The following is a 24,218-nucleotide window of genomic DNA, read 5'->3' as shown; positions in this document are numbered from 1 at the left end:
TAGGTTTGCCCCTCATTCTGCAAAGGAACCATGTGCGTGGTTTATAACCAGACCATATAGAAAAATAAAGATTTCAGAAAAGAACAAACTTTCAAATGTGAATTTAAACATTGTAAACATTTATCTTTTAGTTTATCTTGAAAATAAGTTGTTCGAGGCAGTATTAAATTAATTACTCTTATGTTTTTAAAATCTACTATAGCAAAAACTTTCTGCATGTGTTTAAATATTTTTCACTAATAGCAGTAGGTTAATTTTTTATAAGATAAAAAGTACATTTTGAGCAATCACACAGAGACATACCTGGGGGATGGCACCATAGTTCCAGATATATCCTTTATAAGGGAACAAATTTGCAACGTAACGGAGTTTTCCTTTTTTCACATCTTGTTTAATTGGGTTTAAAGGGTCCTTTGTAGCTATCTGAAATAAAAAATTTCAAATCATTGTATATTTGGATATAAAACACTATTCAAATAAGAATTTGAGGAAATGAATTATGGAATGCACATCCCCTAATTCCACTTTAATGACTTACTTTAACTCTAACATTTTTATGATTTGATTAAAAGTTTTTACATAATCAGCCTTTAAGTGGAAAACTTATTTGAGGTATATAGAAGGAAAAAAACCAAACAAAAAAACATTTACTTATTCCAGAAAGCAAAAACTAAAATTACCTGAAATAAATCCTAACATTGATAAATGTTTTAAGGTTTTTATTAAAGGGCAAAATAAATATTATCCAGCTTAAACTTTCCTTTAAAACACTTAAAATTATTCAAATATTTGAGTATATAATATATACAAAATGTGGTTACTGTCAAAAAGCTTAATTAAGTGATATAAAATACATAACAAATATCTACAACAAAAAGCCAAACCTATTAGGTATCATCAGAAAGAAATTAACAAAATGCAACAGAAATTTCAATAAAATCACAGGTGGCTGGCATAACTAAAGAAAGCCCGTTGACTCTGTAGAGGAGTCAGTGATGGACTTAAGCGGAACAAGACAGGAGAAAAAGGTAATTCTAGGCTTCCAGAATACCAGAAGCAAAGGTATGGGGAAGGAAAGTCCGTAGCATATTTGCCAATAGTAAATGTTTGAGTTGGAGCCCAAGTGGGAGATTAGCAGGCAACAGGAGATCCAACTGGAAAACAGACTGGACTAGCAAGAAAACCTTCGACTTCAGCTGTTGAACCCTTGAGCAAATCAGTGTGGCTAGGTCAAAATTAATATCCTAAATCTAATTATCAACATAAGGGGAAACATACCTCCATTTTTGCATTAGACCAACGTGGTACTTCAACTACCATGTGGAACACATCCTGAAAAAAAAACAAAGAATGGAGATGGGCACAGGATGGTCAGATTCTCCTCCTTCAGTGAGCATGCCCTAGTTCTTCCAAAGTTAAACTGTTCATTGGATAGGACCTTTGAAGTCAATGGGCTTTCAACATAATTCATCAAAAAAATCAGACCGACTAATAAATGAAGAGATAAAGCAAATACGCAAAATAACTGCAGAATCAAGGTGGTGGTGTAATTCTTTCAACTTTTTGTATGTTTTTAGCAAACGTAATCAATTTTTCATAATAAAATGTTGGGGGGTGGGTAAGAATGTTCCTATAAAGAAAGGAAACAGTTTTTAAACATAACAGAACTTGTATCTCTGAGGAAGGCCATCTTCAAAGCAATCATCTCTTAAAGGCTATTCACTTCCTCGGGAAAGCTGCAATTGCTCAAGATGTTTTTGGAACTCTGACTTCAGAGGCAGTTTGTAAGACAAACCCCAAGTCCATTTAATTACTTTGTCATACTTTAGTTTTAGTCTCATACAAAATCAATCAGCTTGATTACCCACATTATTCTCCCAACTTGGCTGTTTTTAAAAAATCAAGTACTCCTCAAAAAGACAAGAAGTTTGACATTGAAGAGCACATAAGTTCCAAAAATATTTTAACCCATGGCAGTTCTACTGTAATTATTTTACAGCCTTAAACTGAGCTCTAAATGGTCAGAAAATTATTTTCACCAAGGAATAAAACTTTAAATGCAGTTTTTCAGTTTATAGCCTCTGCAAAAGGCATACATGAAACCAAATCAGCAATTATTCTTTTATAAAATGTATGTTTTTAAAAGTGGACTTCAAATGAAAATCACTTAGTTACACACTTCTTGGGACTACTTCTCTGCTACTTTGCATCAAAAACAGGGACTGAGGGGCGCCTGGGTGGCTCAGTCGTTAAGCGTCTGCCTTCGGCTCAAGTCATGATCCCGGGGTCCTGGATCAAGCCCCAGGTCGGGCTCCTGAGTGAGCCCCAGGGAGCCTGCTTCTCCCTGTCCCTCTGCCTGCCTCTCCCCCTGCTTGTGCTCACTTTCTCTGTCAAATAAAATAAATAAATAAAATCTTTAAAAAAAAAGAAAACAGGGACTGATAAGTTGCAAGGGAGTAAGTTAAAGGTTTCAAGCCAATAATTACCCTGCTGTTCCTTTTAACCAAACAGAAAAGGTACAGAGTTCACAGTCTAAAACTTCTGTCACTTATTTAAGTTCATGGTCAAACTGGGGGAGGCTAAATCGTTTCACAAGCTTCTGCTCCAAGACTCTTTTAACACCTACTTGATATAACATAAAACCAACAAAAAAAGGAGATATTTAAGTCCAGGACTGAGTAAGTACTCTATCCCTGTAAAGTAATAACTGTGTGGTTTAGAAAAAGTAACACATTGTTCATGGGTAGACCCAATCCTTGATTAAATTTCATTCTACCCACTATATGTTTTCAAGAACTACGTCTATCTTGTACCACTCCTCAGGTATTGGAAGATCTCTGTTTGTGAACGAGGCAGGACGTTAAGTTTTCAGCAGCAATATCCTAAAGGTTCACAAGATGGTGCTGTTACCACATGAAAGAGTAACTAAGAAGCAAAAACCAAGGAGACTGGTTTATTTATTTTTTTTAAGAAAACATTACCAAATGAATAAATCACCTCAAGAAAAAAAGTAGCAAATAGAGCTAAAATATAGGAATTCGAAATTTGGTAACTATATTGAACATTTTAATTGAATTAAATAAGTATGTACAGATCCTTAAAAACCACATTACCTAATATTACAAACCTACCTAACTATAATGGGAAGCTAGCTAGCAAAGAAAGAATGAATCAACATTACAGGAAAGAAAACATCTTTCTGAAAATGGTAAGATAACTCTACTGCAAACAGAAGAATTCCAAATGCCTGAAGGTTTGGTGCTTTTTAGAAATTAGCTAGGCCAAAAAACAGCAAGGAGTATCCTGTAAAGAGCCTCAGAGCCGATTCATTCATTTTCTTTCAACAAATAATGAATCCTTGAGTGCCACTGTTCTGTTACTTTTCCAGGCACTGAAGACTAGCAGTGAACAGAATAAAAGCTCTTTTTAACTCCCTAAAAGTTGGATCTCCCAATCGGGTTGTTTCTGTGTGGAGGCCTCAGGCTGGGGACAACTTGGGCGGGGAGGGGGTCCACAAACCTGGGTGAGGGATCTTGTCTGTAAAATGAATGTTTAGCACATTTTCAAGTGTTTGGAGATGCCATAGTAATTACTTTTTTTTAAAGCAATGAGCTTATAGCTTTTAGTCATTCTTTCCAACAGAGGTGTTACTTAAGTATTTTGATATAAAACAGGAGCTTCATTCTTTAGCAGGAACTACCACTAAAGAATAGTTGATTTCTCCTAGATACCATGGCCACAATTCAGGGAGTTGTTCACATGACCAGTGACCCTTAGGATTTTCAGGGCAATATAAGAAATCCAACGAATTACTCCATTGCTGGAAACACTTTTACTGTCAAATTATGCATTCTAATTGGAACTCCTGTGCACTGTTGGTAGAAATTAAAATGGTATGGCCACTACAGAAAACAGCAGTTCCCCCAAAAATTAAAAATAGAATTACTGTATACCCATGTTATAGCAGCATTATTCACAGTATCTAAAATGTAGAAGCAACCCAAAAAAGGGAAGAAAATTCTGACACGTGCTATAACCTGGATGAACACTTGAAAATGTGCTAAACATTCATTTTACAGACAAGATCCCTCACCCAGGTTTGTGGACCCCCCCAGCTGTCCCCAGCCTGAGGTCTCCACACAGAAACAACCTGATCTGGAGATCCAACTTTTAGGGAGTTAAAAGAGCTTTTATTCTGTTCACCGCTAATCTTGAAGACATGATAAGTGAAATAAGCCAGTCACAAAAGGACAAATATGATTCCACTTACATGAGGTATCTAAAGGAGTCAAATTCATAGAGACAGAAAGTAGAAAGGTGGAAAAAAAAAAAAAAGTAGAAGGTAGCTGCCAGGTGGCTGGGGGAGGGGGGAGGATGGGGAGTTAGTGTTTAATGGGCATGGAGTTTCAGTTTTGCCAGCCCAAGAAGAGTGATGGAGATGAAGGGTGGCGATGTTTGCACAACAATGTGAATGTACTCAACACCACTGAACTGTATACTCAGCAATGCTTAAGATGGTCAATCTTATGTTTATGGGGATTTTACAATTAACAATTGGAAAAAATTATGCATTCTTACATTTCCAATGTTTATGCATTTAAAATACTGAGACAAGGGGCACCTGGGTGGCTCAGTCGTTAAGCGTCTGCCTTCGGCTCAGGTCATGATCTCAGGGTCCTGGGACTGAGCCCCGTGTCCGGTTCCCTGCTCAGCGGGAAGCCTGCTTCTCCCTCTCCCACTCCCCCTGCTTGTGTTCTTGCTCTCGCTATCTCTCTCTCCATCAAATAAATAAATAAAATCTTTTAAAAAAATAAAATAAAATACTGAGACAAGATTTTAGGATATTTAGTACCACCCATGCCTTTTTTCTCTAATCCCAACTGGTTTCAATTATGACTTAGCTCAATCCTGGATCTGTGGTTTTATTATCCCCATTGTTAGGGCTTCTCAGAACTCTGTTCCCCACTTCTACTATGCTCTGATTCTAAATCCCTGCTCTGGCATCAAGCTCTCAGCTCCTTATTTATAGTTTCAGAGGAAGGAAGGAAGAAGAGGTTAGTATCCCTAGTATGATTTTGACAAGTCTGTAGGAGGCAGAGGAAAGGTGAACCATAGCTTTAGCTCTGACTTCCCAAAGTCAGAGACATAACAGTCAGTCTTACTTCCCAGGTTTATAATAATTTCATCAATAAGAATGTCAATGTTAAAGGTGTCCAGACCCTAAGGAGATTAGAAAACTTAAGGCTAAAATTAATTACATCACTCCATTAAATCAAAAAGACTTTATTTTTTTAAAAAGATTTTATTTATTTATTTGAGAGAGAGAGAGAGCACACAAGCCAGAGGGGCAGAGGGAGAAGGAGAAGCAGACTCCCTGCTGAGCAGGGAGCCTGATGTGGGTGGGGCTCGATCCCAGGACCCTGAGATCATGACCTAATCTTAAGGCAGACACTTAACCGACTGAGCCACCCAGGCGTCCCTAAAATCAAAAAGATTTTAAATAAAAGTATTTTAGGAATAGAAGAAATGTAACCTATATCATGATTAGTCTTTTAATTTCATTGATTAAACAGAAATATTACAGTAGTATGGTGATCACAGGTTTCATCTCCAAACTGGTCAGTTTTCTTGTGGGTCAAATTAGTAGTCTAATGAGCTGTTTACTAATGAACAGGCTATAGCTATTTGGTAGGCTATTATTACTAAGGCAGTTAAGTATGTGTATATAGGGAACATGCTCTTAATTTAATTATATCCCATCGATGAATCTTAGTAGTAAAGTTAAATGTGTCTTTACTGGGAGACCTTTGAACACCCCATGACTTATCTGTTTCCAACACTGGATCTGAAGCCTACTGAATATGACATGCTATATTGCAAAATTATGTAAGTAGCTTAAATTAGCATTTCCAAGTTGACCCATCATGTGTTTCTCTGGATACCGTCAGGAGTCAAGCAAAAGCCAGACATAGGAGGAAATATAAAACCACTCTAATTCCATCATCCTTCCTTTTATTTTTCTGTTTTGCAATAAAATTTGCAGAAAAACAGTGGTGGTAGAAAGGATTTTTTTCTAAATATATCTAGAGATTAGGCATCAAGCAAGAGGCTAATAAAAAACAAGGGCTGCTTGCCTTTTTTTTTTTTTTTAATCTCTAGAATAGTTTTGGAGTATAAAATCCCTATCAGAAGAGCTCACATAATGAATAAGGAAATGTTCCAGCTCCATAAAGGTGCTTTTGAAAAGGGGTACCAGGGGCGCCTGGGTGGCTCAGTTATTAAGCGTCTGCCTTCGGCTCAGGTTATGATCCCAGCGTCCTGGGATCGAGCCCCGCATCGGGCTCCCTGCTCAGCGGGAAGCCTGCTTCTCCCTCTCCCACTCCCTCTGCTTGTGTTCCCTCTTTCGCTGTGTCTCTCTCTGTCAAATAAATAAATAAAATCTTAAAAAAAAAAAAAAAGGTGTACCAGATTTCATCATTTCTAAGGATATAATACCTTATTAAGTGCTCACCAAGTGACAATGGCTCTTAACCCTTAGTTTTAGGTTTTGGCTTCTAAGTCAGTTTTATTACAAGATATATACTCTAAGCTATTAAACGTAAATGGATTCCTCCTTGTGCACTGTTGGTGGGAATATAAATTAGTGCAGCCATTATGGAAAACTGTATGGCAGTTCCTCAAAACCCAAAAAATAGAACTACCATATGATCCAGCAATCCCATTTCTGGGTATATATCCAAAAGAAATTAATCATAATCTTAAAGAGCACTCCCATGTTCACTGTAGCATTATTCACAATAGCCAAGACACAGAAACAAATTAAATGTCCATCAACGGATATGGCATATATACATAAATATATGTACACACACACACACACACACACACACACACGCAAATATTATTCAGCCTTAAAAAAGAAGGAAATCCTGCCACGTGTGATTACATGGATGAACATGGAGGACATTATGCTAACTGAAATAAATCAGAGAAAGACAAATACTGTTTGATCTCACTTATATTATAAGTGGAATCTAAAAAAGTCAAACTCATAAAAACGGAGTAGAATGGTGGTTTGCCAGGGGCTAGAGGAAAAGGGGAAATGCTGACCAAAGGGTGCAAACATTCCATTATGAGATGATTAAGTTCTGGAGATCTTAATGTACAGCGTGGTTTAATGAAATTTGCTAAAAGAGTAGATCTTAAGCATTCTTGCCACACACACAAAAAGTAAATATGTGAAGTGATGAAGAGGTCAATTTGCTTGATTGGGGGTAATCATTTCACAATGTACACATACATCAAAACATCACATTGTATACCATAAATACATGATTATTTGTCAATCCTACCTCAATAAAGCTGAAAAAAATTTTTTAAATTTTTTAAAAGAAAAAGTAAATGGATTCCTAATTATTTCACTGACAAATGATAAAAGTCTATTTGAGGAGCACCTGGGTGGCTCAGTTAAGCGTCTGCCTTCAGCTCAGGTCATGATCCCAGGGTCCTGGGATCGAGCCCCGCATTGGGCTCAGGCTCCTTGTTTAGTGGGGAGCCTGCATCTCCTTCTCTCTCTGGATGCCGGTCCCCCTGCTTGTGCTCTGTCAAATAAATAAAATCTTAAAAAAAAAAAGAAACTTAATTGACGTGTCATAACTAAGAATAAGCTCCTATCCACCCCACTCAGATAAGCTTTAAGAGAACTAAATTTTAAGAACATATTATAACCATAATCTGTTTACTTTCTTCTCTTTATAAAATCAAGCAAAAGACTGCATTTCCAGCTGTCACACTTTTCTATGATTTTCAATGACTAACAATTTTGACCACAGAACTTTTCCCAAGAAAAATGCACATTTACACCAAATCTTAAGTGTCATAGAGTTCACAGAACCTCAGAAACCCATCCGTGGCCATTTCAGTGCCCGGAGGTCACCAAGAATCCCTGGACTAGAAGACTGTAGAGCCTTTCCAAAGGAAAAAAGTTCTTATGCATTTCCTTTGAATTCTAAGCTTAAATAAATAAATAAAGCCTTTTCTTCTGCATTATCAAAGAGATATTTACTGTAGAAAATTTGGAAAATATAAAAGGCACGAAGTAAAATCCACCCCACATACAGAATCACTCAAGGAAGTATAGCACAGTGGTTAAGACCACAGGTTTCTGAGAGGTGCCTGGGTGGCTCAGTCGGTTAAACCGTCTGCCTTGGGCTCAGGTCAGGATCCAGGGCTCCCTGCTCAGCAGGGAACCTGCTTCTCTCTCACCCTCTGCCCTCCTCACCCCACCGCATGCTCTCTCTCTCTCAAATAATTAAAAAAAAAAAAAAAAAGACCACAGGTTCTGAGCCAGAATGCCTGGGTTTCAAGCCTGCCACCACCACTTATGAATTCTAGTTGCTGATCCTGGACAATGGGGCTAATAAAAGAACCCAGCTCAGAGAATGACATGATGGCTAGATGATATAATCCACAAAAGGGCTTTAGCATAGTACCTAAGGTACAGGAAGCATTCAACAAATAGTAACAATATATATTTTTAAAGATTTATTTATTTATTTATTTGAGAGAGAGAGAGAGAGAGCATGCTGCTGTGCTTGTGAGGGAGTAGAGGGAAAGGGAGACAAGGAGACACCCCCCTGAGCGTGGAGCCCAGGGCGGGGCTCGATCCCCGGACCCTGAGATCATGATCGGAGCCGAAATCAAGAGTAGGATGGTCAACTGACTGAGCCACCCAGGTGCCCCAGTAAAAATATTTTTTTACCTTTATTTTTTTTTTACAATGATCTTTTTTTTTTAAGATTTTATTTATTTATTTGGGAGTGAGAGAGCAAGAGAGACAGCAAGTGGAGTGAGGGGCAGAGGGAGAAGCAGGCTCTCTGCTGAGCAGGGAACCCAATTCAGGGCTCAATCCCGGGACTCTGGGATCAGGACGTGAGCCGAAGGCCGACACTTAACCAACTGAGCCACCCAGGCGCCTCTACAATGATCTTAAATGAGGTTTCATCAATAAGCTATATACACAGAATCATGGGACATCAGTGCAGAATGTAATCTAAAAACACCCACTAAGATTAACACTGCTCAGGGGTGAAGTAACCTGCTCAATATTGTAAGGCCAGTTAGTGGTAAAACCAGGACTAAAATAAAGATTCCTTACTCCCGATTCAATGATTTTTACTCTATAAAATAGAGCTCTGAAAGGCTAAAGAAATAACCAGTCATTGTGCTCAATATCATCATCCTATTTGTTTGGTTATTGTTTACTGAGACTTTCCTATAAAGCCAAGCATTGTGGCTGTATGTTATATGCATATTTAATCATCCATCCCAACTTTATCTTTTTGACAAAGTTGACACACCACAGAGATTATGGTTAGAATATCTGTTTTCAAAATTTAGTCACCTGCAAGCTCATTTGAGGCGGGGAGAAATAGGAGTTTACTCTCAGTTATGACATGCCGATTAAGTTAATTATCATCAGTTTTCATCTGTTCCCAGTTCTAACTTTGGTTTAGAAAACATGAAACCAAAAGATAAACAAAACAAAAATCCAGAAAACCCATTCCATATACATACAAAGTTGGGGAAGTGTTTAAATTATTAATTCAGCGACATTTTAAAAATTTCCATTTAAGGAACTGTCTATAAAAAGAAACAGAAAATTCAGAACAAAACACACCCTGTTAAGGAAGTGAGTAATCGAAAAAGCATCCACTTGAGTATATCCCCTCTAAAGATTTCAGGTACCATGAGATAGTATCTCTAAAAAGTTAAGAATGATATATAACTGCAGGGGCGCCTGGCAGGCTCAATGGGTAGAGCATGCGACTCTTGATCTTGGGGTTGTGAGTTCAAGCCCCATGTTGGGTGTAGAGATAGCTTAAAAATAAAATCTTTTTTTTTTTTTTTTTTTAAAGATTTTATTTATTGGGGCACCTGAGTGGCTCAGTCGTTAAGCGTCTGCCTTCGGCTCAGGTCATAGTCCCGGAGTCCTGGGATTGAGCCCCACATCGGGCCCCCTGCTCTGCGGGGAGTCTGCTTCTCCCTCTCCCACTCCCCCTGCTTGTATTCCCTCTCTCGCTGTGTCTGTCAAATAAATAAAATATTAAAAAAAAAAAAAGATTTTATTTATTTATTTGACAGAGAGACAGTGAGAGAGGGAACATAAGCAGGGGGAGTGGGAGAGGGAGAAGCAGGCTCCCCGCTGAGCAGGGAGCCCAATGCGGGGCTCAATCCCTGGACCCTGGGATTATGACCTGAACCAAAGGCAGATGCTTAACGACCAAGCCACCCAGGCCCCCAAAAAGAAAATCTTTAGAAAAGAAAAAAAAGAGGGCGCCCGGGTGGCTCGGTCAGTTAAGTGTCTGCCTTCGGCTCAGGTCATGATCCCAGGGTCCTGGGATAGAGTCCCTCATCGGGCTCCCTGCTCAGCGGGGAGGCTGCTTCTCCCTCTCCCTCTGCCGTACCCCCTGCTTGTGCTCTCTTGCACTCTCTCTTTCAAATAAATAAATAAAATTTTTTAAAAAAGAAAAAAAAAAGAGAATGATAGACGACTGCAAAAAATATTCTGTTAAATTTCTGAAGCATCAACCTATTTGATTATATGCTTGACTTTTTTTTTTTTAGAAGAGGAAAAAAGAAACATAGTTCCATATTTATATATCCTCCCAACAGTTCCTGGAAAACAAACAGAAGCCTACATTGTTAGAACAAGTATTTAACATCGAAGTTTAAGATACAGAACAGAAAAATACCAAGCTCCTAAGTGTAAATATCAAGTCATGACGTTTGAGCATTTTAAGATTTAGACAAACTTAATCTACTCAGTGTTTCACACTGCTTATGCTATGCTCTGGATTTTAAAAACTTCTTTACCTCAGAAGTTTTATGACAGAAGATACTCTGAGCTACAGGTATTTTTATATGTGACCCAAAACAGACCTAGAGCAAATGACAAAATCCATCGAGTCCTTGCCTTTGCCTTCTTCCACTCAATGGATTTGGAAATAATCCAAGCAGAGTGTTTGAGTCACAAGGATTCCCAGAACTAGCTGATTACCTAGTGGCATATATACTAAATCGAAAACTGTCCACATTGAGAAGTTCTGACATGGAGCAAAATCTAAGCCTTTGAGGCATTTTTCCTTAGCAGAGCTGACAGAGTCCTCATCATCACCCCTCAAATGACTGACCATAGTAGAGATAAAGTCAACAGCCACACACATAAAAATGTATTTACAGAAACTTAATCACACTGGAATTTAAAAAAAAAAATGGAATTAATCAGATCTTTTATTTAGGCTATAATCCAAAATAATTTCTGTGTACCACACCCTTTTTTGTGTTTTGTATAAACTTCCTTAAAAACAAAACAAAAGAACTCTTTCCTGCTTCTCAGACAGGAATCTCAAGAGCTGAGGTTCACTGAGGTCTGGACCACTGGTGAAATCCACAGTTGTTACAAGAGCTTGTGCTTTTGAGCCAGCCCAGAGTGGTACAAAGGCTGAGTCTTCATTTGAGTAATCCCAGATTATCACCACAACCAGTCCCATACAAGATTTCAAGGAGTCGCAGAATAATCTGAGTAAAGATGTTTTACACAGCACCAAAATGTAGTCTCCGTTTCCTATTTTGGAAAACTCGGCACCGCAACTGCTAGAAGCATCTGACTGTTGGCTAGAATATTGTCCAGTTACTTACAGCTATGGTTTGAATGTTTGTTCCCCCCAAAATTTATTTGTTGAATTCCTAACCCTCAATGGTGATTGTACAGTAGGTGGGACCTTTGGGAAGTGTTTAAGACATGAGGTTGGAACCCTCATGAATGGGGTTAGTGCCTTATAAAAGAGGCTCCAGACAGGTCCCTAGCCCCTTCCGCCACATAAGTACATAGCTAGAAGTCCATGACCAGAAGAGGTCCCTCACCCAACCATGTTCGCACCCTGATGTCAGACCTCCTGGCTCCAGGACTGTGAGCAATAAATTTCTGCTGTTGATAAGCTATCCAGTCTTCAGTATTTTGTTAGAGCAGCCCAAACGGACCAAGACACTTAGAAACACAAAAAAACAGCTCTATGTCAAGAAAACATTTTTCTTCCTTAGCACATCTATATGTCAAGTTACCATCAATAAACTTTCAGTCATCATTTTATACCCCTTAACTACTCAAAATGGTGTGAGAGGTTACTGTAAAGACTTTGAGATATATATAGATATATATTAATTATACACCAAACAGATAATCAAGCCAATCAAATGATGCCAATTCAAGAGGAGGGAAGGATCCTGCAGTTCATATCAACTGCCAGGAAATCAGATGTAACAAATTAGTTTCTGAATAAACACAGCTTTGAGAATCCCACAGGAGAACACACGCCAATTAGAGGTCCCTCCTGTAATTGTGGCATATAACTGGCCAGAGGCTCCAGTTGGAGCCCAGCTCAGACAGGCTCCTCAGAAGCAACACATGAGTCTGGTCTAAACTAGACCCAAACGGAAACCCTGAAGTCTTGGAGGGGCCGGGGCACCTCCCCACCAGACACACCTGACAGGCACATAGGCCAGGGCAGCTTAGGATGGTGTCCATCAAAATAAATACAAAAAGAAAAGGACAAATTTAATAAAATAACACCACCACAACAAAAAAAACACAATAGCCCGCCCCTCCAACTTCCCACTCAGGCTCTGGATGTTGCTGCCAATTCTCCGCTCCCTCCTCTACTGGCGGTGTGTGTCTTCTGGGATCCCAGGCTCTCTGGCTGGGGTCCGGGTTGCAGTTTGTTCTTCTGCTAAGTGTGGGACGTCCGGGATCCCTGGGCTGAGCAGCAGCAGAGGGCTTCCGCTAGAGTGAGGGTTGGGCAGTCAGTGGCCCACCCTGTGGGGTGTGGGGCTGTGCTCAGCAGGGACCCCTGGGTCTGCACAGTTTACTTTAAACTCCATCATCATGAGGTGATTAAAAAAAAAAATCTCTATACCTAATGTGGGGCTCGAACTCACAACCTGAGATCAAGAGTCACATGCTCCACAGACTGAGCCAGCTGGATGCCCCAAAAAGAATTTTTAAAGGTATAAAAAAGAAGCAGACATTTGTCCTTGTGTTGGTTCCTAAATATAGTACAAACTTCTCCTATTGGGAAGGCGGCTAAAACAAGCTATGAATTAAAAAAATAATAACTAGTTAAATTTGTACAAATAATGCATGCTCTTTGTAAAAAGATTAGAAAATATAAAAAGGCAAAAATGAAAATAAAAACAGAAAGAGTCACTAGCAATTCTACTTCCAAAGGATCAGGAGGACTTTGGAATATATAGCTGTAGACATTTTTCCCTAGCAGTGTAAGATTCCTACCAATTTGTGGTAAACCTATCAATTTGTGAGGTTTCTTCAGCTTACTGGTGTGCATAAAAAGACCTCTCTTTTTAAAAGTCTGTAGACTTAGGGTGCCTGGGTGGCTCAGTTGGTTAAGCATCCAACTCTTGATTTTGGCTCAGGTCATGATCTCAGGGTCGTGAGCCCCATTGGGCTCCACACTAGGCGTGGAGTCTACTTAAGATTCTCTCTCTCACTCCCTGCCTCTTCCTGCCCTCTCCCGCTTGTGCACCCGCTCTCTCTCTCTCAAAAAAAAAAAAAAGTCTGTAGACTTAACCTTTATTAACACTATGCGTCTTAACTCTACCAATCCATTAAAAGTACTGAATTTTCCTGTAGTCACTGAATACTCTAGTTTATTCTTGCTGTTTAATAAATATCCCACAACCCAAATTTTGTGCTGGCTACCTGGTTAATGTTATTTATTTATTTATTTAAGATTTTATTTATTTATTTGACAGAGAGAGACACAGCGAGAGGGAACACAAGCAGGGGGAGTGGGAGAGGGAGAAGCAGGCTTCCCGCTGAGCAGGGAGCCCAATGCGGGCTCGATCCCAGGACCCTGGGATCATGACCTGAGCCTAAGGCAGCCGCTTAACGACTGAGCGACCCAGGCGCCCCCACCTGGTTAATTTTAAAACCACTTATGAAGTACTAAGATTTTAGTTCCAAATACACAGACAAAAAGACCAATGTGATTTCTTTCTTTAAACCAAGACAACTTTATTATTAATTTTTTAAAGATTCATTTACTTAGAGAGAGAGAGAGAGAATCCGGAAGCAGGGTCCCCGCTGAGTGCAGAGCATGAGGAGGGGCTCAATCCCAGGATCCTGAGATCATGACCTGAGCAGAAACCAAGAGCCAGCTGCCTAACCAACTGAGCCACCCAGGCGCCCCTAAACCAAGGCAGCTTTAAAACATTTGTGTCTGTTCCTCTACTCCTTCCCCAATTTATAGTTGCTTCTTTAGCCAAATAATCTGGATTTAAGACTGACTTCTTATTTAGTCAATGTACCTTTAACTCACAGCACAATAACGCATTTTAAGCATTTATTAAGATATATACAAAAATTCATGTAGAACTAACTGATCTGAGTAGAGAAACTACATTTAAATGAGGACATCTTACCTTATCTGCATAAATTGGAACATCATGAAATGGAGATATATATTGTCCTTTTTCATTTTCTGCAAAATGAATTAGAAAAAGTTATTACTAATTTTTTTGTTAACTATTTCCAGATGCATTAAGTACACATTTTTAAAAATATTTAATTTTTTAGAGTAATTTTAGGTTTACAATACAATTGAAAAAAAGGTAGAGATTTCCCATATCCGCCCCCCTGCTCCCTCATTTGCCGAGCTTCCCCCCATTATCAACACCGTTCACCAGAATAGTGACATAGACATTTTTTATTCCCACACCAGAAAAACTGGTTGTATACTTTACCTTCCTGACCCCTCCAAGATTGGGTTAAGTTTTCATCCTATGCTTTCCTTAGGTGTCTAACAGATACCTCTACAATGAGGACAGGGGCTGCCTTCTATCATTTTGTATCCCCAGAGTCTAGCAGTGCCTGGTAAATAAAAGGGGATCAAATTGTTTTGGACTGATCTTACATCAGTTAATGGTTTACGGAACTAATGAAATAGTTGTGCTGGGGAGAAGCAGGGGGACCAACTTGCTGAATTATAAAACCCTGTTGTCTTAAGTCATGTTCCAGGAAGACAGAGCCATCTTAGATTATTATATTTCTTAAGGATAATCTAGTTGCAACAACACTTTCACAGGTAATTTCTATATTCTAGAGACCTAACTACCATATCCAAAAAGTAATTTCAAAACTTCCTTACTATTCTTTAAGAAACCTAAGGGTCAGTCCATACAGTATCCCTTCACATTTAAAAACCAAGGTGGAATAGCAAAAACTGAGCAGTGACCATCCCCTGTCCCACTATGATCCCTTCAAAGTCAGCTGTGACTTTGCAATCCTATCCACTAACAGGTTTTTTTTTTTTTTTAAGATTTTATCTATCTGACAGAGAGAGAGAAAGAGCGTGGGAGCGAGCACAAGCAGGGGCAGCAGCAGGAAGACAGAGAGGAAGAAGCAGGCTCCCCGCAGAGCTCCCCATGTGGCTTGATCCCAGGACCCCCAGGATCACAACCAGAGCAGAAGGTAGACGCTTAACCAACCAAGCCACCCAGGTGCCCCTCCACTATCAGTTTTAAAGAGACTGACAAATATAACATTACAGAGGTAAAAAATCCTCTACTAAGGAAGGGTGCTAAGAAATCTATGATTTAAAAAAACCCTTAAAATTATGTTATTGCATAGTTGTTTCTAATTATTATTTCCTAAGTCCCAGAGAGTTCTATCTGATAAAAAGTTACTTTAGCCAGTGCCAAAGTCAAGGAGTGGCTATGGTCTTCCATAATGGCCATCAAATACTACCATTACATAACCTAAGTAAAAACTGCTGTTTGAATACTGCTTGAAGACAATTCCCCAATCATCCCTCCACCTTCAAACTCTAGGGTCACCTCTCTAAATCCCTCCTACAGATAAATTCTGGAGCCAACACTAAATCCAGGAAAAATAAGTTAGTGAATTATTCGTCAAAAGTTCCCACACTGCCCTTATTTAACTCCGAAATTAAATAAAATGGGGAGTCCCATCCTTCCTGGATTTTGCTTGGTAACCTTCAGCGACATGTGTAAACTTGAGTTCACTTTCTTTTTCCTCCCACAGCACGTTACTTTTTGCTAGGGACTTTGTTCTTTCTCTTCGTATTTCCATTCGTCCCCTCTATCTTGCTCTTTCCTGCCCTTCACACACCACACGCAAAGACTTCGGGGCACCTGCCCGTTGCCTTCCGAGTAAAACTGTTCTTTACAGTTAAATTAGAAACACCTTTGGTGACACATTTTCGAACGCCTCCGTTGTCTCCAATAATCTATTCCTAGTGGCTTGGGGAGGAGATGGGTAGAGATAAAGATAAACCCGAGTTGGCTTTCCTCCACCTGCAAGACGGAAGGTCGTGCGCCAGGGAAAGCGGAGCTCAGCCAGCCCGCAGCGTGCTGGGCTCTAAGCGCAGCTTCAGGCGCGGACCTGGGGTGGGTCCCCCTCAGATGCCGATTCCCTGCCCAGGGGCAAAACTTGGCACTTTCTCACTCGTGCTTCCCAGACTGACGTCACCTGTTTGACTTGAAGGCAACAGCTTTCTGTTTCACCAGGCGCCTTCCCAGCATCTGTGCTACCGGGGACACCCCGGCGGGAGGGGCAGGAGCGTACCCTGGCGAGGGGTTCGGTCGTCCACTGACGGCTCCTGATCCCGGCCTTAGTTTCCCCGTCTGCAGAACGCGGGGCTGGATTTGACCCTGCTTGGTGCGCACAAGCTGAGCTACAGTTCAGGAATTAAGGTCCTTAGGGAGTCATCCACCCCGCCCCAGTTCCTCCAAATCAAGCAATCCTCTTACGAGGATCAGTTTACCCCCAGACACCTTTCTAGGGTGACTCAGTGGTTTCCTTTCCCCATCAGACGGTGCCCGCCCGAGCAGGACACCTGCAGAACTAGCCCGGCCCGCGCGTGTGAAAGAGGAACGCCGAGCCCCGCCGTCCCGCCTGCGAGCGCGACGTGTGAAACCGGAGGCCAGCCCGGCCCAGGCCCCGGGGAGCCCGAAGAACCCGGCCCGCGCCCGGGACGAGGGGCGGAGCGCGGGCCGCAGGCGCCCGGGCAGGAGGCGAGGCGAGGGCCGGGAATGAATGGGCTGGCGGGCGGGGAGGGGCCGTGGGCCGCCGACACTCACTGAGGAAGACTCGGTACTCGAGGGTGAAGGGCGCGGCGCGCTCCTCGCTGCTGAAGTCGTTCATGATGCCGATGACTAGCCGCCGCCTCCGCCGCCGCCGCCGCCGCCACAGAGCCACTAGCCCGCACGCGGCGCCGACTGACAAGGAGAAACCTCCGCGCCTGCGCACCGCGGAGACTGGCGCCGCGAGCGGGGCGGGGAACGGCTTTAAGAGGCCACCCCACCCCCGCCCGGCCCACCCCGCGCGCAGGCGCACTCCGCCCGGCCCGCGCGTCCTGTCGCCCCAGCCCGTCTTCCTCGGCCCCGCCTCGCGGGACAGCGTCCTGGCTCCCAGGCTGGGCCACGTGGCTGGCGGCGAGCTCTGGCTCGGCGGGTGTTCTGCCAGCGCCCCGAGTGCTGTGGGACTCTGTCAGAGGTCAGTAAAGGCCCAAGTTCTCAGCTTGCGCCAGCTGGGAATTGATCGGCGACCCCTCCCCCACCGTGCACCCAGGGAACTCTCACCCACACCCAGAGTAATTGTCTCAAAAGGAGTTCCGAAGTCACATGCGTCATCAGGCAGGCCCTGCCTTTGATCTTAAAGGTGTGCATGTTTAAGCGAATTTGAGGCATATTACTGAACCCCCGTCCCCACAATGGCCACCAGGTGAGTGACCAGCTCTACCACTTTCTAGTGTGGGACAGCGGGCAAATTGCTGCTAACCTTTCCGACTCAGTTTCTCATCTTGGGACATGGAGATAGTAATAGTAACTATTAGGGGTTGTTGGGATGATTAACTGAGTTGATACATGTCAAGAGTCAGAGGAAGAGCCTGGCTCGTCGTAAGCACTGTGGAAGTATGACTTGCTATTTCTACCCTCCCCAGTGAAGGAGGATTCACTCTGCCCCCCTCCTTGCTCAACCCACCCCGGGTCCCCAGGGACTTTTCAGTTGTAAGCATTGGGAAGGTCCAGGCATGCACTCAGAGTCCCGTGAGCACATTTCTCTCAGGCATAAGTTCCTTGGAGCTTGTTTTATCAACTTCTGTTCTAATGAGTCAGGCCAGACCCCAACAGCTAAAGTCTGATTGAGGCTGTGGTCGATTAATTGAATCAGTTACTTCCCCAATCCTGTATGTATGTATGTGTATGTACACACACACACACATACATATTTTTTTAAGCGTATTTCAGGGGTGTCTGAGTGGCTCCGTCGGGTAAGCATCTGCCTTCAGCTCAGGTCATGATCCCGGGGTCCTGGAATCCAGCTCCCCACTCAGCAGGGACTCTGCTTCTCCCTCTACCCTTCCCCCTGGCTCTTGCTCTCTCTCACTTGCTCTCTCTCATAAATAAATAAATCTTAAAAAAAAAAATGAAGTGTATTTCAAAATCCAAATTATAAATTAGGAACTGATTATTCACTAATTTGATTATATAATAATATTTCAAAGAATGCCTAGTTTGATGGGCTGGGTTCCTTTAAAAGATCTCGTTTTTCTGGGGCATTAAAATATGCTTTTTTTTTTTTTTAAGATTTATTTTTGAGAGGGAGAGGGGTGTGGGGGGCAGAGAGAGAGAGAAAATCCTCAAGCAGACTCCCCACTGAGCGCAGAGCCCACCACAGGGCTGGATCCCAGGACCCTGAGATCATGACCCGAGCTGAAATCAAGAATTGGACGCTTAACCAAAGGTTAAGTAATAGTAACCTTTGGCCCGCTTAGCCAAAGATAATATGCTTTAAAGACATTTTGATTTAAACTTTTTTATTTCAAAGCGGTGTCTACTATGGAAAATGAGATGACCCCTGTATTAAAAGAAAACCTAGTAAGATAATTTTCTAATGAGTTAGAGTGTACCTCTCTTGTCTCCATTCAGACTCCCATTAATTTTCAGAAGGCCATGACTCATTGGCCTTTTGAACAGTACACCACACTGTTTTACTGCAGTTGGAACACAGGGCAGGCAAAAAAAGAGTCGAGCAGGAATTTAGTCAGTAATACAATGTATTACTGGAAGTTAAAGGAATCTCTGCAGAGTGACCACTACGTAGGATTAAGTTCAGGGAGTTTCTTAAGGGGGTGCTCTTTGGATTGAGTTGCTCTATCAGTTTTCTGCCTTTGAGCCCAGAATCTTGTCTGTGGCTGACTTATGAACAGATGGACATGATGCAGTTGTGTACTACAGGCACTTTCCCTTTTGCCTCCTGCCAGCTCAGAGCAAGATAACAAAGTCTTGCTGACTTCTGGACTTGCACACCAATTTGTTTCATCGAGTACGTTAGGAAAGCCAGTTAATATCACCTCCAATAAAACGCAACACCCTGGCTTTGCTGGGCCACAAGTCAGTGCTTTGGAACTTTCCCTTGCAGGCAGGGGTGGTGAGATCCATAGGCTCAAGTGGATGTTGTTCTGTTTCTCTATCTCCCTGGGGCCTCGCACAGTACCTGGCCTAGAGCAGATGTTTAATGAATCTTTGCTGGGCTAATGGATAGAGGAATTAATGAAAAGGAGGCAGATAATACCTTCTTAAGTATAGTAGTTTGACAAAGGATAAACCCAGCTGCTGCCAGACATGATCTTTCTTGCTCTGTAACAACTCCAGTGGCACGTCTTTTCAATCCTGTCCTCTTTGCTGTGGTTGACCCTGCTGGGTGCCTCCAGTTTTCTGATGGTCTCTCTTCTTTGGCTTATGACTGCATTCTCTTCTGACATTTCTGCCACTCCTCTGGCCACTCATTTCTCATTCTCCCCCTTAGCTTTGTCTTCATCACTTCATCTTAATCAGCATTGTCTTTCTTACTTCTCATGTTCTCTGTCTCTAGAGGTACCCTCTCCCTAGATTATCTCCTGTGTATATTTGGTATCAACTTCCACCTACAGCTCCTGTAACATGAAAACTTTCAAATCTACAACTAAGTTCTATTTAACACTTATTGTGGTCATTGTCTCTGCTAGGTGGTAGGGATGTAGCACTTAGAAAGACATGGTCTTGGGGCACGTGGGTGGCTCAGTCAGTTAAGTATCTGCCTTCAGCTCAGGTCATAATCCGGGAGTCCCAGGATCAAGCCCCACATCAGGCTCCCTGCTCAGTGGGGAGTCTGCTTCTCCCTCTGCCTCTCAGCCCGCTCGTGTTCTCTCTCTCACTCTCTCTGTCTCTCTCTCTCAAATAAATAAAATCTTTTAAAAAAGAAGAAGAAAGAAAGACACGGTCTTGGCCCTCAAAGAAGTTATAGTCCAAAGGGAAGGCAGACTTCAGCAAATAATTACAATAAATGTGGATAAGTAGAGTGATAAAGTAAGTACAGGGCATTGCATTATGGGAAGAGAGAGCTCCTTCAAGGAAGTGAGACTTAACCTATGACCAGAAGGCAGAGAAGGGGTTAATAAGATGAAGAGGATAAGGCAGAAACCAGAAAGGGATTATTAAGAGATGAGACCAGAGAAGTAGGTCAGGGTTAATTGGTGGAGGGCCTTGGAAGGCATGATGTAGGGTTTGAACTTTTCCCTAAAAGCAATGGGCAACTTAAGAGTTTTTAGCAGGAAAGGGGCACAATTAGAATTGCTTTAGAAAATGGCTCTGGTAGTGGCTTGGAGCCTGGATTGAAGTTTTAGCAAGACTAGAGGCAGGAGACCCAGGAGGAGGCGGCCACAGTGGCCAAGGGTAAAGATGCTGACCGGTCCCTGGATGTAGGCGGCAAAAGAGAAGAGCAATGATGGAGCCATGTTTAAGGTAGAATCAGTGGAACTCGTCATTGGTTGGATGGAGTAGAAGACGAGGGACTGATTGCTTGAAAAAGGAAGGAAGTACTGACACACGCTACTCCGTGGATGAACCTTAAAGACACTATGCTCAGCGAAACAAGTCAGTCACAAAAGGACAAATACTGTGTGATTCCACCTGCATAAAGTACCTAGAGGAGTCAAAATCACAGACACAGAAAGTAGAAATTGCTAGGGGCTGGGGGAAAGAGGGAATGCGGAGATATTGTTTAATGGTTATGGAGTTTCAGTTTGGGAAGAGAAAAAGTTCTTGAGGTGAATGCCCTTGATGGCTGCTCAAAATGGGAATGTACTTATTGCCACTGGACTCTACATTTAAAAATGGTGACAATGGGGCGCCTGGGTGGCTCAGTCGTTAGGTGTCTGCTTTTGGCTCAGGTCATGATCCCAGGGTCCTGGGATCGAGCCCCGCATCGGGCTCCCTGCTCAGCAGGGAATCTGCTGCTCCCTCTGACCCTCCCCCCTCTCATGCTCTCTCTATCTCATTCTCTCTCTCAAATGAATAAATAAAATCTTTAAAATATATATACAATCAAATGTATCTTTCTTTTTTAAAAAATCGCACAAAGTTTGAGACATCGGTGATCAATAGTTACTCCAAAATGTATACATAGGATGGGGTATCAGATAGAGTCCGACTGGACCAAAACTACTCAAAATGTTTAAACCAGAGGGACTTTAACAACAGAGAGTCAGTCAATAAGTGATAGAAGAGCTGAGAAGCCAGATACAGATTAGCAACAGCAGGAATTCTAGAGGGACCAGGCGGGAGGACAAAGCAGCGTCACCCAAAGGGAGGAGCTCAGGACCCATGGTCAGGAACTGAAGCCCAGCAGGCCTGCCTTATCTGGAGATAGAGTTGCTCCTGGAGATGCTGCCTGGGGAAGGAAGGGGAGACGTATTCTTTCCCTTCCTCACATTCTCCATTCTCCTGCCAGTGATTCCCGCTGGCTGGGCCCAGATGAAAGCCAACTGTATTAGTCAATTTTGACTAGTTATGCTGCTGTGATAAACAATATAAAAAAATCTCAGTTGCTTACAAGAATGAACATTTATTTCTCGAGTTTCACGGTGGTGCTATGAGTCACCCCTAGCTCTGCCTCATATGCCTTCTCATCTGCAGACTGAGGCTAAGTAGCATCCCCCAGCCTGCCCCTAACAAGACCAAGCACAGGGGAGGAGGAAATGGCCAAACCACACAAAGGCTCTTAAGCTTTTGCTTAGAAAGGTGTACGTCCCTTCCACTCACATTCAACTAGCTAAAGCAGGTCATATGACCTTGCCTGATGCCAACAGGTTATAGAAATATACTCCTCCTGTAGCAGACAATGCAAATGGGTAACCATGTTGAGGGCTGTCTAATTCTCCTACAGGGAGAGAAGCAAATAAATAGTAAAAATAATACTCTCTTATCACAGCCTACCTTCTTGGTCATAAATATTCATTTCTCTCCTTTTTGCATGAAAAATATACTCACTCTTTCTACCGAGAGTGACACCCAAAAGTTTCAACCAATCATGACATGAGGGCCAAAGTTTAATATCTCATGATAGTCTCGGCATTATGTCCAGATACGGCTCCTCTTGATCCAGAGATTAATGAACTTAAAGACAAATGTTATCTACTGCCCCCCACATCTATACCTAATACGAGATGGTTGAACAAAGACAGAATAAATAAGAATAAACACTTCTGTTCATCAAAAGAAAGAATGAGAGACTCACAACCATCACTGGTTCTTAGAATTCCCAAATCCTGCTGGGTGTAGGAAACATTCCTTGATTAAGTTCGAGTTCAGGTCCCTGGGAGTGGCCTGTGTTCTTCCTAACTTGTGGCTGATTGGGGGCTGAGCAGCTTTCTCAGCTTCCTTCTGTGCACAGAAATTTGGGAGCCCAAATGCTGGTCTCCAGCAATCACATCTTTTAGCCCAAGTGTCTTGGTTGCACACCTCTTTTTACACCTTGAGTAGCATTTGACCTGCTTCTAGTCAGCTCTATGTGCCAATTACCACACCTATAATTCTTTTCAAGACATACGTCTCTCTCTAGGCACCACTGGTAAGGGAAATTGAACTTACCAAGCCTCCGTTGGAGAGCCATGCTCTTAAGACTATTTTCTGAGTCACTTTATCCACCAAGAGACTCACTAGCAGCCACTACTCATGACCTTGATCTGGTCTCTGTCCCAAAGCTGAATTTTAATCTCTGCTTACAAAATAGTCAATTCTTTTCTGAGCTCATCTCTTTCTTGTAGCAGCCTGTCAAATGCAGCTAAAAACAACAAAGGCAAACTCATAAAAATCTTTTCCCCAACCTTTTTGCCTAAACTCACGAGCTACTTGGTATGTAATCTGCCTTCTAAATGACCAAAGGCCACACCACTTGCTGCCCACCACTGGGAAACAATGGCACATACTTTTTTTTTTTTAAGATTTTATTTATTTGAGAGAGCACAAGCAGGGGGAGTGGCAGGCAGAGGGAGAGGGAGAAGTAGGCTCCCCTCCCCACTGAGCAGGGAGCCTGACGTGGGGCTTAATCCCAGGACCCCAAGATCAGGACCCAAGCTGAAGGCAGATGCTTAACCGACTGAGCCACCCAGGTGCCCCGCAATGGCACATACTTAAGGACAGCATTCTGCAACTTGCACTGATCATTCTATTAGTCAGCTTTTTCTAGCTAATGTATTAACAGACAGCCCTGTCCCCTGAAATCTCACTGCATTCTTTTCTTTTTTTTTTTATAAAGAATTTTATTTATTTATTTGACAGAGAGAGACAAAGCGGGAGAAGGAACACAGCAGGGGGAGTGGGAGAGGGAGAAGCAGGCTTCCCGCCGAGCAAGGAGCCCGATGCAGGGCTTGATCCCAGGACCCTGGGATCATGACCCGAGCCGAAGGCAGACACTTAACGACTGAGCCACCCAGGCGCCCCTCACTGCATTCTTTTCTTTCTCAGATTACATGTCCGGGCTACAGATTGGCTTTGACTCTGCTCCACCTTACCTGTTATTCTAGGATCCTGATGGAGGGAACAGCTCTTATCTTGGTCTCATGGTACAGGGAGAAGAGAAACAGCTGAACCATACTGTCAGGCTTCCTAAAGCTTCTGGTCAGAGTTGATACTGAACTTCTGTTCACTTTCCATTGGCCAAAGTAAGTCATGTAGCCAGGCCCAGTGTTAAGGGGACAGAGAAGTATATTTATCTGCAGGGAGGCATTATAACATACTTGGTAATAAAGGGTTCTATACTCCTGTTTCAGGGAAGAGAGTGAATAATTGGGAACAAT

General features: G+C 42.3%; 1 protein-coding gene across 1 annotated transcript in view; it reads right to left on the bottom strand.

The window, feature by feature from the left end:
- The window catches only part of PPA1 (inorganic pyrophosphatase 1), a 34,594-nt gene extending 17,220 nt beyond the window's left edge, over window positions 1–17,374 (bottom strand). The window contains exons 1-4 of the mRNA XM_036122862.2: window positions 17,179–17,374; window positions 14,500–14,558; window positions 1,279–1,332; window positions 304–423 (exon numbers count right to left, since the gene is read on the bottom strand). Coding sequence (XP_035978755.1) covers window positions 304–423; window positions 1,279–1,332; window positions 14,500–14,558; window positions 17,179–17,242 — 297 coding nt within the window. The 5' untranslated portion in view covers window positions 17,243–17,374. The remainder of the gene's footprint in view (window positions 1–303; window positions 424–1,278; window positions 1,333–14,499; window positions 14,559–17,178) is intronic.
- Between the last annotated feature and the right edge of the window lie 6,844 nt (window positions 17,375–24,218).

This window comes from Halichoerus grypus, chromosome 7, assembly GCF_964656455.1.
Source record: "Halichoerus grypus chromosome 7, mHalGry1.hap1.1, whole genome shotgun sequence".
In the NCBI taxonomy this organism is placed as follows: domain Eukaryota; kingdom Metazoa; phylum Chordata; class Mammalia; order Carnivora; family Phocidae; genus Halichoerus; species Halichoerus grypus.
Note: the sequence above shows the minus strand (reverse complement) of the source record. Positions and strands in the feature narration are given on the sequence as shown.